This window comes from Chiloscyllium plagiosum, chromosome 7 (genome assembly GCF_004010195.1).
Source record: "Chiloscyllium plagiosum isolate BGI_BamShark_2017 chromosome 7, ASM401019v2, whole genome shotgun sequence".
Taxonomy (NCBI): domain Eukaryota; kingdom Metazoa; phylum Chordata; class Chondrichthyes; order Orectolobiformes; family Hemiscylliidae; genus Chiloscyllium; species Chiloscyllium plagiosum.
The window spans coordinates 109,867,010-109,881,557 of NC_057716.1; the positions used below are offsets into that span (position 1 = coordinate 109,867,010).

The 14,548-nt window shown below is 44.0% G+C and overlaps 1 protein-coding gene across 4 annotated transcripts in view; it reads left to right on the forward strand.

Annotated features, from left to right (window-relative positions):
- The window catches only part of LOC122551869 (E3 ubiquitin-protein ligase MARCHF4-like), a 275,970-nt gene that overhangs the window by 151,252 nt on the left and 110,170 nt on the right, over positions 1 to 14,548 (forward strand). Inside the window, exons 4-5 of one of the 4 annotated variants that reach the window (XM_043694419.1) lie at positions 12,134 to 12,208; positions 13,371 to 13,452. The exons of 2 other annotated variants lie outside the window; for them this stretch is intronic. In XM_043694419.1, the coding sequence (XP_043550354.1) occupies positions 12,134 to 12,208; positions 13,371 to 13,452 (157 nt within the window). The remainder of the gene's footprint in view (positions 1 to 12,133; positions 12,209 to 13,370; positions 13,453 to 14,548) is intronic. One more of the 4 variants, XM_043694420.1, reaches the window with a different exon arrangement.

Sequence of the window (14,548 nt, forward strand, 5' to 3'; positions counted from 1 at the left end):
AGAAAGCATATGGTGTTTTGGCTTTCATTAACAGGGGGATTGAGTTTAAGAGTCGTGAGATCTTGTTGCAGCTCTATAAAACTTTGATTAGACTGCACTTGGAATACTGCATCCTGTTCTGGTCGCCCTATTATAAGAAAGCTGTGGATGCTTTGGAGCGGGTTCAGAGGAGGTTTGCCAGGATGTTACCTGGACTGGAGGGCTTATCTTATGAGGAGAGGTTGACTGAGCTCGGACTTTTTTCATTGGAGAAAAGGAGGAGAAGATGGGACCTAATTGAGGTATACAAGACAATGAGAGGCATAGATAGAGTCGATAGCCAGAGACTATTACCCAGGGCAGAAATGACTAACACGAGGGGTCATAGTTTTAAGCTGGTTGGAGGAAAATGTGGAGGGGATGTCAGAGGCGGGTTCTTTACACAGAGAGTTGTGAGAGCATGGAATGCATTGCCAGCAGCAGTTGTGGAGGCAGGGTCATTGCGGACATTTAAGAGACTCCTCAACATGCATATGGTCACAGAAATTTGAGGGTGCATACATGAGGATCAGTGGTCGGCACAACATCGTGGGCTGAAGGGCCTGTTCTGTGCTGTACTGTTCTATGTTCTATGTTCTAAAATCATGAAGGGTATAGCCAGCGTGGATAGAAACAAGCTTTTTCTTCAGGGTGAAGGAATTAATAACCAGAGGTCAGGCTTTCAAGGTGAGAGGTGGAAAGTTTAAGGGGATACACGTGGCAAGTACTTCACACAGAGGGTGGTGAGCGTTTGGAACGCGTTGCCAGCAGAGGTGGTAGAGGCAGGCATGGTAGATTCATTTAAGATGCGTCTGGACAGATGCATGAGTAGGTGGGGAGCAGAGGGATACAAATGCTTAGGAATTGACCAACAGGTTTACAGTACATTTGGATCGGCTCAGGCTTGAAGAGCCGAAGGGCCTGTTCCTGGGCTGTAAATTTTCTTTGTTCTTTGTTTGATGTGCAGTGTGTTCTAGCTAGGTGGATAAAGAACTGGTTGAGCAACAGGAGACAGAGAGTTGTAGTTGAAGGGAGTTTCTCAAAATGGAGAAAGGTGACCAATGGTGTTTCACAGGGGTCAGTATTGGGGCCACTGTTGTGTGTGATATACATAAATGATCTGGAAGAGGGCACTGTTGGTATGATCAGCAAGTTTGCAGATGACATGAAGATTGGTGGAGTAGCAGAAAGCATAGGGGACTGTCAAAGAATACAGGAGAATATAGATAGACTGGAGAGTTGGGCAGAGAGGTGGCAGATGGAGTTCAATCCAGACAAATGTGAGGTGATGCATTTAGGCAAGAATAATTCGAGAGCAAATTATAAAGTAAAGAGAAGAGCCTTGGGAAAAGTTGGTGAGCAGACAGATCTGGGAGTGCAGGTCCATTGTACCCTGAAGGTTGCTGCACAGTTGGATAGAGTGATCAAGAAGGCATATGATATGCTTGCCTTCCTCGGACAGCGTATTGAGTATAAGAGCTGGCAGGTCATGTTAAAATTGTATACAATGTTGGTTAGAATACTGTGTACAGTTCTGGTCGCCACATTACCAAAAGGATGTGGACGCTTCAGAGAGGGTGCAGAGAAGGTTTACGAGGATGTTGCCTGGTATAGAAGGTGCTAGCTATGAAGAGAGGTTGAGTAGCTTAGGTTTATGGAACATAGAACATTACAGTGCAGTAAAGGCCCTTCGACCATCGATGGTGCGCTGACCTGTCATACCAATCTGAAGCCCATCTAGCCTACACTATTCCATGTACCCCCACATGCTTGTCCAATGACGACTTAAATGTACTTAAAGTTGGCGAATCTATTACCGTTGCAGGCAAAGCATTCCATACCCTTACTACTCTCTGAGTAAAGAAACTACCTCTGACATCTGTCCAATATCTATCACCCCTAAATTTAAAGCTATGCCCCCTCGTGCTCACTGTCACCATTCTTGGAAAAAGACTCTCCCTGTCCACCCTATCTAACCCTCTGATTATCTTGTATGTCTCTATTAAATCACCTCTCAACCTTCTTCTCTCTAACGAAAACAGCCTCAAGTCCCTCAGCCTTTCCTCGTAAGACCTTCCCTCCAAACCAGGCAACATCCTAGTAAATCTCCTCTGCACCCTTTCCAAAGCTTCCACATCCTTCTTATAATGCGGTGACCAGAACTGTACACAATACTCCAAGTGCGGCCGCACCAGAGTTTTGTACAGCTGCTGTAGCATAACCTCATGGTTCCGGAACTTGAACCCTCTATTAATAAAAGCTAAAACACTTTATGCCTTCTTAACAACCCTGTCAGGAGAATGTGAGGACTGCAGATGCTGGAGATCAGAGCTGAAAATGTGTTGCTGGAAAAGCGCAGCACGTCAGGCAGCATCCAAGGAGCAGGAGAATCGACGTTTTGGGCATGAGCCAGGGTGAACATTTCCCATCAACCACCACCCTCTGTCTTCTTTCAGCAAAACAATTACTGATCCAAACTGCTATATCTCCCACAATCCCATTCCTCCTCATTTTGTACAATAGCCTACTGTGGGGAACCTTATCGAACACCTTGCTGAAATCCATATACACCACATCAACCAGTTTACTCTCATCTACCTGTTTGTTCACCTTCTCAAAGAACTCAATAAGGTTTGTAAGACACGACCTATCTTTCAGAAAACCGTGCTGACTATCTCTAATAAAATTATTCTTTTCTAGATGATTATAAATCCTATCTCTTATAACCTTTTCCAACACTTTGCCAGCAACTGAAGTAAGGCTCACTGGTCTATAATTACCAGGATTGTCTCTACTCCCCTTCTTGAACAGGGGAACCACATTTGCTATCCTCCAGTCTTTTGGCACTATTCCATTTTCACAATCTGCAGGATTTCTGATACCTCTTCCTTGTGAACCTCAAACCCACCTAGTCTAGTAGCCTGTATCTCAGTATTCTCCTCGACAACATTGTCATTTTCTAGAGTGAATACTGTCAAAAAATATTCATTTAGTGCTTCCCCTATCTCCTCTGACTCCACACACAACTTCCCACTACTATCCTTGATTTGCCTAATCTTACTCTTGTCATTCTTTTATTCCTTAAATCCCTACAGAAAGCCTTAGGGTTTACCCTGATCCTATCCGCCAACAACTTCTCATGTCTCCTCCTGGCTCTTCTGAGCTCTCTCTTTAGGTCTTTCCTAGCTACCTTGTAACCCTCAAGCGCTCTAACTGAGCCTTCACATCTCATCCTAACATAAGCCTTCTTCTTCATCTTGACCAGAGATTCAACTTCCTTCGTAAACCACGGCTCCCACGCTCTACAGCTTCCTCCCTGCCTGACAGGTACATACTTATCTAGGACACACAGGAGCTTTTCCTTGAATAAGCTCCACATTTCTAATGTGCCCATCCCCTGCAGTTTCCTTCCCCATCCTATGCTTCCTAAATCTTGCCTAATCGCATCGTAATTTCCCTTCCCCCAGCTGTAACTCTTGCCCAGTGGTATACACCTATCCCTTTCTATCATTAAAGTAAACATGACAGAATTGTGATCGCTATCACCAAAGTGCTCACCTACCTCCAAGTCTAACACCTGGCCGGGCTCATTACCCAGTACCAAATCTAATGTGGCTTTGCCCCTTGTTGGCCTGTCTGTGTCAAACTGTGTCAGGAAGCCCTCCTGCACACTCTGGAGAAAAACGGACCCATCTATAGTACTCGTACTATAGTGTTCCCAGTCAATATTTGGAAAGTTGAAGTCCCCCATCACAACTACCTGTCTCTTTTACTCATATCGAGAACCATCTTTGCTATTCTTTCCTCTACATCTCTGGAACTATTTGGAGGCCTATAGAAAACTCCCAACAGGGTGACCTTTCCTTTCCTGTTTCTAACCTCAGCCCATACTACCTCAGTTTACGAGTCCCCAAAAATCCTTTCTGCAACTGTAATACTGTCCTTGACCAACAATGCCACACCAACCCCCACCCCCCCACCTTTTACCATCTTCTCTGTTCTTACTGAAACATCTAAATCCTGGAACCTGCAACAACCATTCCTGTCCCTGTTCTAACCATGTCTCCGAAATGGCCACAACATCGAAGTCCCAGGTACCAACCCATGCTGCAAGTTCACCCACCTTATTCCGGATGCTCCTAGTGTTGAAGTAGACACACTTCAAACCAATCTCTTGCTTGCCAGTGCCATCTTTGCATCCCTGAAATTTGATTTCGGATCTCCCTACTCAACCTTTTCTATACTTGAACTACAATTTTGGTTCCCATCCCCCTGCTGGATTAGTTTGAGAGAGTGCTGCTTGACAGAGTGGTAGAGGCAGAAAACCTCATAACATTGAAGTAGTATTTAGAGATACATTTGTGATACCAAGGCATACAAGGCTGTCGCCAAGATCTGAAACATAGGATTAGAATAGTTACGTGGTTGTTTTTCATTAGAAAAAAGGAGATTGGGGGGGAATCTGATTGAGATCTACAAAACCATGAAGGGTACAGACAGGGTAGATAGAGATAAGGTGAAGGATTCAATAACGAGAAGTCACACTTTCAAGGTGAGAGGTGAAAAGTTTAAGGGGCATACACGCGGAAAGTACTTTACACAGAGGGTGGGTAGGTGTCTAGAATGTGTTGCCAGCAGAGGTGGTAGAGGCAGGCATCTGGACAGATACATGAAAAAGTGGGGAGCAGAAGGATACAGATATATAGGAATTGGGCGGCAGGTTTAGACTGTGGATTTTGATCGGCTCAGGCTTGGAGGGCCAAAGGGCCTGTTCCTGGGCTGTAAACTTTATTTCTTCTTTGTTCTTGAAGTCGAGGAGCAAGTGCTTTAGAGGAGATCAGAGAAAGATCTTTTTCAACCAGAGGATAATAGAAATATGGTATGTGCTGCTTGAGAGAGTGGTAGAGGCAGAAAACCTCATAACATTGAAGTTCTATTTAGAGGTGCATTTGTGATAACAAGGCATACAAGGCTGTCACCAAGATCTGAAACATGGGATTAGAATAGTTATGTGGTTGTTTTTGTCTGGCAAAGGTTTGATGAAATATAGACCTATATGACTCTATGATATGCAGAGATATGAAAAAAAGGCAAGAGATTGGCATTAGATAATAGACCAGTGGGCTTGTATACACTTCAGTTTAGAAGGATGAGAGGGGTTCTGATTGGGACGTATAAGACTATTAAAGGGTTGGATATTCTGGAGGCAGGAAGCATGTTTCTGCTGATGGGTGAGTCCAGAACCAGAGGACACAGTTTTAAAATAAGGGGTAGGCCATTTAGTACAGAGTTGAGGAGAAACTTCTTCACCCAGAGAGTGGTGGATATATGGAATGCTCTGTCCCAGAAGGTAGTGGAGGCCAAGTCTCTGGATACTTTCAAGAAGCTCTTAAAGCTAGTGTCAGGGGATAAGGCAGGAACAGCATACTGATTGTGGATGATTAGCCATGATCATAATGAATAGTGGTGCTGGCTCGAAGGACCAAATGGCCTACTCCTGCACCTATTGTATTTTGTCTGTTGTTATAGTGGGGAGGCTGGAGTTGATTAATGCCATGACTAGCCTTTCAAAGCACTTCATGACCACCAAAGTTAGGGTCACTGGGCGATAGTCTTTGAGACATGCTGCATGAGCCTTCTTAGGCACAGGGATGATGTTGGCCCTCTTGAAACTTGCAGGGACAGTGGCCTGCTGCAGGGAGAGGTTGAAGATGTCCGAGAAGACGTCTGCCAGTTGATCTGCACATGCTCTGAGTGCACGGCCTGGTACTCCATCTGGTCCCATCGCGTTCCTTGGATTCACACAAAGGAAAACTGATCTGACTCTGATGCAGTGACTGTTGGGATAGGTTCGTCAGGACTTGTCAGAATAGGTGTTACCTCTCCGCCGAAATTCTGCTCAAAGCGAGCGTAGAAGGCGCTGAGACGATCTGGGAGGGATGTATCATTGTCTGCTATCTTGCACTGTCTCTTTTTAGAACCTGTGATGTCATTCAGTCCTTGCCATAATCGCCGGTGTCTGTCTGCGTCTCAAGTTTGGATCGGTATTGGTCCTTGGCTGTCTTAATGACTCTGCGAAGGTCAGACTTTGATTCCTCACATTGGAGTGGGTCTCCTGATTTGAAGGTCTCACGTCTGGTTTTTAGCAGGTTCTGTATGTCCTGGTTCATCCAGGCTTCTGTGATTCTGTGTTATATTAATATGGGCGAGGAAGGAGGATAAAAGGCAGAGAAAAGCAATTCTGACACCAATACAGATCACAGACATTGATGAGTTGATTCCTTTCAGTTCCTTTTCTTCCTTTCAACTGATGACGATATGAGGTTGTAGTTACTCTGATTTTCAGACTTTCATTCACTAGTTGAAACTTCATCTTTCAGTTTCAAAGTGGTTTTACAATTTTTTACTTTCAATAATGGAATTTAAAGTGAGACTGGTTTATAGGGAAATGATGAGTGACAACACCTGCAAAAGATTTTCTGTAACTTCTCCACAGCTAGGAGAAAGAGATTCAGAATGTTTTTCTTTGCAGGCTAGAGCCTTTTGTTTTATTGCCCATGCTCAGAGGATATAGTCAATTGCCCAGAAACCAATCAAAATATTGTTAATAGTCAGCTATCCCTAAATTCTGAAACCCACTGATTCAATTCTGTCAGACTTCTTTCTGTATGTTCCAGGAAAAGGCAAAATTGAGTTATGTATACAAGGATATCTTTACAGATTATCCTCAGTTTAAATCAGTATCTTCTCATTTTGATCCACAATCCAAAACTAAAGAGAATAAAGAAATGTGATCTTTACATGCCTCTACCCTAAAGATGAAATGGTATTTCAAAAGTATGATTTGAGGAGAAAATATTGAAGAGAAAACATGAACTTGGGTCCATTCATCTTCAGCATGTAAAATTCAAGTGCTTGGGATTGGGGTAGTGTACTGACATGGATAGTGAACTGGTTGGCAGCCAGGAAACAAGGAATAGGAGTAAACAAGCATTTTCCAACTGACAGCCTGGACTATTGGGGTATCGCAGGGATCAGTGCTTGGACTCCAGCTATTCACAATCGACATTAATGATTTAGGTGAGGGAATTAAGTGTAATATCTCAATATTTGCTGACAACACAAAGTTGCATCTATTGTCAATTGTTGTAAGAACTCATCTGGTTCACTGCTTTTTAGGGAAGGAAATCTGCCATATTTATAATAAAAGCAAAACACTGTGAATGCTGAAAAATTTGAAAAAAAAATGTTCTGAAGAAACTCAGCCTGTCTGGCAGCATCTATGGAGAGAGAAATAGAGTTAACATTTTAAGCCTGATATGACTTTCAGAACTCTCCTTACCTTGTCTGCCCTACATGTGACTGGATCCACAGCAATGTGGTTGACACTGAAATGATCTAGCAGGCTATTTATTTGTATCAAAACACTAAAAGTCTCAAAAGAGGAATGAAACCAGACAAACCACCTAGTATAAGGCACTGGCAATTACAGGGCAACCACAACATCACTGGTCTGATAAAATGCTACTTACCAACACGGGTGGCATGGTGGCTCAGTGGTTAGCACTGCTGCCTCACAGTGCGAGGGACCTGGATTCGATTCCCAGCTTGGGCGATGGTCTGCGTGGAGTTTTCACATTCTCCCACAATCCAAAGATGTGCAATTCAGGCGAATTGGCCATGCTAAATTGCCCATTGTGTTAGGTGCATTCGTCATGGGTAAATATAGGGTAGGGGAATGGGTCTGGGTGGGTTACTCTTCAGAGGGTCTGTGTGGGCTTGTTGGGCCAAGGGGCCTGTTTCCATACTGTAGGGAATCTAATCAAACATTTGGGGCTGTTGTCTAAATTGGGGGAGCTGTCTTGCAGACCAGTCAAGCAATACTTTGAAAGAGCCATTCAGAATCATATCTTAGGGACAATGTCCCAGACATCATCATCGCCATCCCTAGATATGTTCTGTCCTACCAGCAGGACAGACCCAACAGAGATGGTCATACATTTGAATATAGCTGTGAGTCCTCAATATCTTGGATATCAACAGGTAAACTGTGGACAAGGAAACGTCGTGCTGATTACCACATCCAGTTCTCCTCAGGCGATGAATCACTTCTCCTCCATTTTGAACAACACTTGGAGGAAGCACTGAGGGTGGCAAAGGCACAGAATGTACTCTGGATGAGGACTTGAGTCCATCACCAAGAGTGGCTTTGCAGCAGCACTACTGATGAGCTAGTCAAGTTGTAAAGGACATAGCTGCTAGACTGGCAGGTGGTAAAGGAAACAAGAGGGAAAAACATGCTTAATCTCATCCTCAGCAATCTGCCAGCTCCACATACATCTGTCCATGACAGTATCGGCAAGAGCGATCATGCATAGTCCGTGTGGAGACAAAGTCCCCCTTCACATTGAGAATACCCATAATTGTGTTGTGCGGCATCATCACATGGCTAATTGGGACCGACCTTGAACAGATCTAGCAACTCAAGACTTGGCATCCATGAAGCTCCGTGGGCCATTAGCAGCAGCAAAATCATAACTCCAACACTATGCAGCTTCATGGCCCGGCATATTTTTCACTCAACCATTACCATCAACCCTGATCAATGGAGAGTGTAGGAGGGCATGCCGAGAGCAGCACAAGCCATACCTAAAACTGAGATGTTAGTCTAGTAAAGCTGCAAACCAGGATTAACAGCATAAGCAGAAAATGATTGATATATCTAAATGATTCCACAACCAACAGATCTAAGCTCTTTAGTCCTGCCACACCCAGGTGTGAATGGTAGAGGGCAATTAAACAACTCCATGGAGGAGCAGGCTGCATAAATATCCCAATCCTCAATGATGGGGAAGCCCAGCACATCAGTGCGAAAAACAAGGTTGAAGCATTTGCAACAATCTTCAACCACAAATGCGGAGTGGGCTGAGAGGTGGCAAATGAAGTTCAATGCAGCTAAATGTGAGGTGATGCACTTTGGGAAGAATAACAGGAAGGCAGAGTACTGGGTCAATGGAAAGGTTGTTGGTAGTGTGAATGTGCAGAGGGATCTTGGTGTCCATGTACAAAGATCCCTGAAAGTTGCCATCCAGGTTGATAGTGAGGTTAAGAAGGCATACGGTGTGTTAGGATTCATTCATAGAGGGATTAGGTTCCGGAGCCGCAATATCATGCTGCAACTATACAAAATGCTGGTGCGGCCACACTTGGAATATTGTGTACAGTTCTGGTCGCCATATTTCGGGAAGGATGTGGAAGCATTGGAAAAGGTGCAGAAGAGATGTTGCCTGGTCTGGAGGGAAGATCTTATGAGGAAAGGCTGAGTGACTTGGGTCTGTTCTCATTGGAAAGAAGAAGGCTAAAAGGGGATTTGATAGAGACATCCAAGATGATCAGAGGATTAGATAGGGTAGACAGTAAAAGTCTTTTTTCTAGGATGATGATGTCAGCGTGTACGAGGGGGCATAATTACAAATTGAGGGGTGATAGATTTAAGACAGATGTCAGAGGCAGGTTCTTTACTCAGAGAGCGATAAGGGCGGGGAATGCCCTGCCTGCCCAGTGTAGTCAACTCAGCCACATTCGGGAGATTTAAACAATCCTTGGATAAGCACATGGATGATGATGGGATAGTATAGGGGGATAACCTGAGAATAGTTCACAGGTTGGCGCAACATTGAGGGCCTAAGGGCCTGTTCTGTGCTATATTGTTCTATGTTCTATGATCCATGTTGGTCACCTCTAGAGGTCCATATCATCAGAGATGCCAATCTTTAGCCACTTTGTTTCATTCCATGTGATTTAAAGAAATGGTTGGAGGCATTGCAAAGGCTCTGACAACATTCCAGCAATAGTACTGAAGACATCTGCTCCAGAAGTCACTCCCCTAGCCAAGCTGTTCTAGTGCATCTACAAGACTGGCATCTACCCAGCAATGTGGAAAATCTCCCTGGTATATCCTGCACAAGATGATGGACAAATCCAAAACAACTAATTATCATCCCATCAGTCTACTCGTGATGATTAGTAAAACGATGGAAGGTGTCATCAACAATGCTATCAAGCAGCACCTGCTCAGCAATAACCTGCTCAGCGACACCCAGTTTGAGTGCTGCCTGGGCCACGTAGCTCCTGACCTCATTACAGCCTTGGTTCAAATATAGACAAAAAAGTTGAATTCCAGAGATGAGGTTAGAATGACAGCCCTTGACATCAAGGCTGCATTTTATCAAGTATGGAATCAAGGAGCTCTCACATTGGAATCAATGGGTATCAGGAGACACACTGTTGGTTGGAGTCTACCTGGCATATAGGAAGATGGTTATGGAGGCTGGAGGGCTGTCATCCCAGCTCCAAGACATGTCTGAATGGGCTCCTCAGGGTAGTGACTAGGTCACTAGGCCCAACCATCTTCAGCTGCTTCATCAATAACCTTCCCTCCATCATAAGGTCAGAAATGGGGCTGTTTGTCGGTGATTGTACAATGTTCAACACTCTTCACAACTTCTCTGATACTGAAGCAGTCCATGTTCAAATGCAACAATATCCAGGTTTGGGCTGACAAGTAGCAAGTAATATTCGCACCAGTGCCAATCCATTTCCAACGAAATAGAATCTAACCATTGTCCCTTGACATTCAGTGGTGTTATCATCACCTAATTCCCCACTAGCAACATCCTGAGGGTTGTCATTGATGATAAACTGACCTGGACTCACCATAGACATATTGTGGTTACAAGATCAGGTCAGAGGTGAGGGACCCTACAGGGATTAACTCACCTCCTGACTCCTCAAAGCCTCTGCTCCATCTACAAGGCACAAGTCTGGTGTATGATGGAGTACTCTTCATTTACCTGGATGGGTATAGCTTCAACAACTCTCAAGAAGCTTGTCACCATCCACTATAAAGCAGCCCACTTTATTGGCACCACATCCACAAACATCCACTCCCGCCACTTCAATGTTCAAATGCAGCAGTGTGTACTATCTACAAGGTGTATTGCAGAAGTTCAGAACGGCTCATTATATATGACCTTCCAAGCCCATGACCACTCCCATTTAGAAGGACAAGAGCAACAGATACATGGTATAACAACTCACTGGGAAAGTGCACTAGAAATCAACCCCTGATATTTGCAGAATTACCATTCCCCATAAAGTATGCAACCTTACCCAATTTACTTGACTTTCAAATCCAACTTGACAGAAGAGACGAATGATATTCCTGTTACTATTTATCGTAAGTGGGCTCCAGTTACAGGTAAACAGATATAAACTGTCAACAGCTAACACTGCATCTAAAATTCTAATCTCCTTATGAACTTCCCCTTACATAGACAGACAATAGAGACAGAGAATCAGGTTTTGGGGAGAGGGAAAACTGGAAAGACAGTTCAGTAGTTTTGTTCCAAGCTACTGTTCTTGAAGTGAAGTTTATGACTGGTATGCTATCCAGGATGTTGATTCAGTTATTTTTCTCCAGATGTTTCCATTTCTTGGTGAGAGACTCAAGATGGCTGATTACCTTATAAAAAGCTTCTGACTTAGAACATCTAGCTCTTCAAGCTTGCTCCGCCATTCAGTAAGACCATGGGAGATCTTTTCATCCTCTCAGCTCCACTTACCCACCCTCTCACCATAAGCCTTAATTCCTTTACTGTTCAAAAAATTATCTATCTTAGTTTGAAAGACATTCAATAAGGAAGCCTCAACTACTTCACTGGGCAGGGAATTTTACAAATTCACAACCTTCTCTGTGAAGAAGTTCCTTCTCAATTCAGTCCTAAATCTGCTCCCCCTAATTTTGGGGCTATGCTCTCTTGTCCTAGTTTCACCTGCCAGTAGAAACATCTGCTCTACTTCTATCCTATCTATTCCCTTCATAATTTTATATGTTTTTATAAGATTCCCCCCTCATTCTTCTAATTTCCAATGAATATAATCCCAGTCTACTCAGTGGACTTACTGGTTAAAAGTCACAGCTTATAACAAATAGTGCAGGAAAGATAAACTGTTTTTCTTCCAGTTTAAAGTTAGTTTTGACTGCACAGAACAGAGAAACCAAACCTGAGCTGGGGAAGAACTCAACACATTTCTCTTTTTGATTTGTTTCCAGCTTCAAGCTGTTCAACTACCTGCGAACCAATCACATGGTTATTGGCAGGTAACAGAACTATGTCATCAATAACTGGTCAGTAGTCTGTAAAACTTCTAATACATGTTTTTGTTGCCAACCTGAGCTGCATCACCAACCTCAGCTCCTCTCCACCCTCCCCCCTCCAATGTGCCCCCACACCAACCCCCCACCTTGGGCTCAAATCATCTGCAACTCAAATCTCAATTACTGCTTGCTCAAACAGCTATTTATGATGCTTGGTCAGTTTATCAGACTACTTGCCTTCAAAACGTACAGCTACTTCAAACACTGATTTTAAAACAGACTGTTTTCATTTCAGTCTGCAGTTATTTCAGGGTGGCATGGTGGCTCAGTAGTTAGCACTATTGCCTCACAGAGCCAGGAACCCGGGTTTGATTTCTGCCTTTGTGTGGAGTTTGCACATTCTCCCCATCTCTGCATGGGTTTTCTCCAGGTGCTCTGGTTTCCTCCCACTGTCCAAAGATGTGAAGGTCAGGTGAATTGGTCATGCTAAATTGCCCATAGTGTTAGGTTCATCAGTCAGTGGGAAATGGGTCTGGGTGGGTTACACTTCAGAGGGTCGGTGTGGACTTGTTGGGCCGAAGGACCTATTTCTACACTGTAGGGAATCTAATCTAATCTAATTTAATCTATTTTAAAAATCACAAAATTAAAAGCTAGGGTCCTTCCAGTGAGAACGTCACCACCTGCAAGTTCCCCTGCAACTCACTCACTATCTTGCCTGGGAAATATATCACCATTCCTTCAGCGTCACTGGGTCAAAATTCCAGAACTCCCTGCCTAATGGCATTAATGGAACTACCTTCACCAAAAGACATTATCAGTTCAAAGCAGCAGCTCACCATCACCTTCTCAAGGATATCTAGGGGCAGGCAATGAATCTTGGCACATCCAGCAATACCAACATTCCGGGATTTATTTTTTTTAAATGTTCAATGAATCCTAATAGAACTTGCACCAAATCTACACCTACACCCAAGCCACTAGAATCAATCATAATTATTAAAAAGCTTTATTAAAGTTTATTAGGATTATCTACGCCTTCTCAAACGCTGTTTGACATTCTGTTGACCCTACCACTTTTGTCTGTTTCTGTAACAAATTAGTTAAAGATACAGGTATTGTGTTGAAGTTTCAACAAAAAATTTCTTGTAAAACACTCACTTTCCTAAAAATCTCATGATTTCCCATTTAGTTTTAGGAATGGGGAATTCGATCAGAGCCTTCCATTTTGCCATTCTTGGCAATACTTGCTCGTGTCCTACGATATGTGCTAGGTAAGTTATCCTTGCTTTTGCAAATTCACGTTTGGCCAGATTTATTACTAAGCTAGCTAACTGCAATTGCTAATACACGTCTTCTAGTTGCCTTACATGCTTTTCCAAGAGTTACTGTATATTATGACATCATCCAAATAAACTACATAGTTTCATACTTGAGTGACAACATGATCATAAGTCTTTGGCGTGTAGGTGGAGCATTTTTAAACCAAATAGCATCTTTGAACATTGATATAATCTATTGTCATATTGAAGGCTGTGGCACGGTGGCACAGTGGTTAGCACTGCTGCCTCACAGCGCCAGAGACCCGGTTTCAATTCCCGCCTCAGGCGACTGACTGTGTGGAGTTTGCACATTCTCCCCGTGTCTGCGTGGGTTTCCTCTGGGTGCTCCGGTTTCCTCCCACAGTCCAAAAGATGTGCAGGTCAGGTGAATTGGCCGTGCTAAATTGCCCATAGTGTTAGGTAAGGGGTAAATGTAGGGGTATGGATGGGTTACGCTTCGGCGGGTTGGTGTGGACTTGTTGGGCCGAAGGTAAAAACAATGACTGCAGATGCTGGAAACCAGATTCTGGATCAGTGGTGCTGGAAGAGCACAGCAATTCAGGCAGCATCCGAGGACAGGCAAAATCGACGTTTCGGGCAAAAGCCCTCCATCAGGAATAAAGGCAGAGAGCCTGAAACATGGAGAGATAAGCTAGAGGAGGGTGGACTGTAAAACCTGTGCACACACCTCCTCCCTCACCTCCATCCAAGGCCCTAAAGGAGCCTTCCACATCCATCAAAGTTTTACCTGCACATCCACTAATATCATTTATTGTATCCGTTGCTCACGATGCGGTCTCCTCTACATTGGGGAGACTGGACGCCTCCTAGCAGAGCGCTTTAGGGAACACCTCCGAGACACCCGCACCAATCAACCAAACCGCCCCGTGGCCCAACATTTCAACCCCCCCTCCCACTCTGCCGAGGATATGGAGGTGCTGGGCCTCCTCCACCACCGCTCCCTCACCACCAGACGCATGGAAGAAGAACGCTTCATCTTCCGCCTCGGAACACTTCAACCCCAGGGCATCAATATGGATTTCAACAG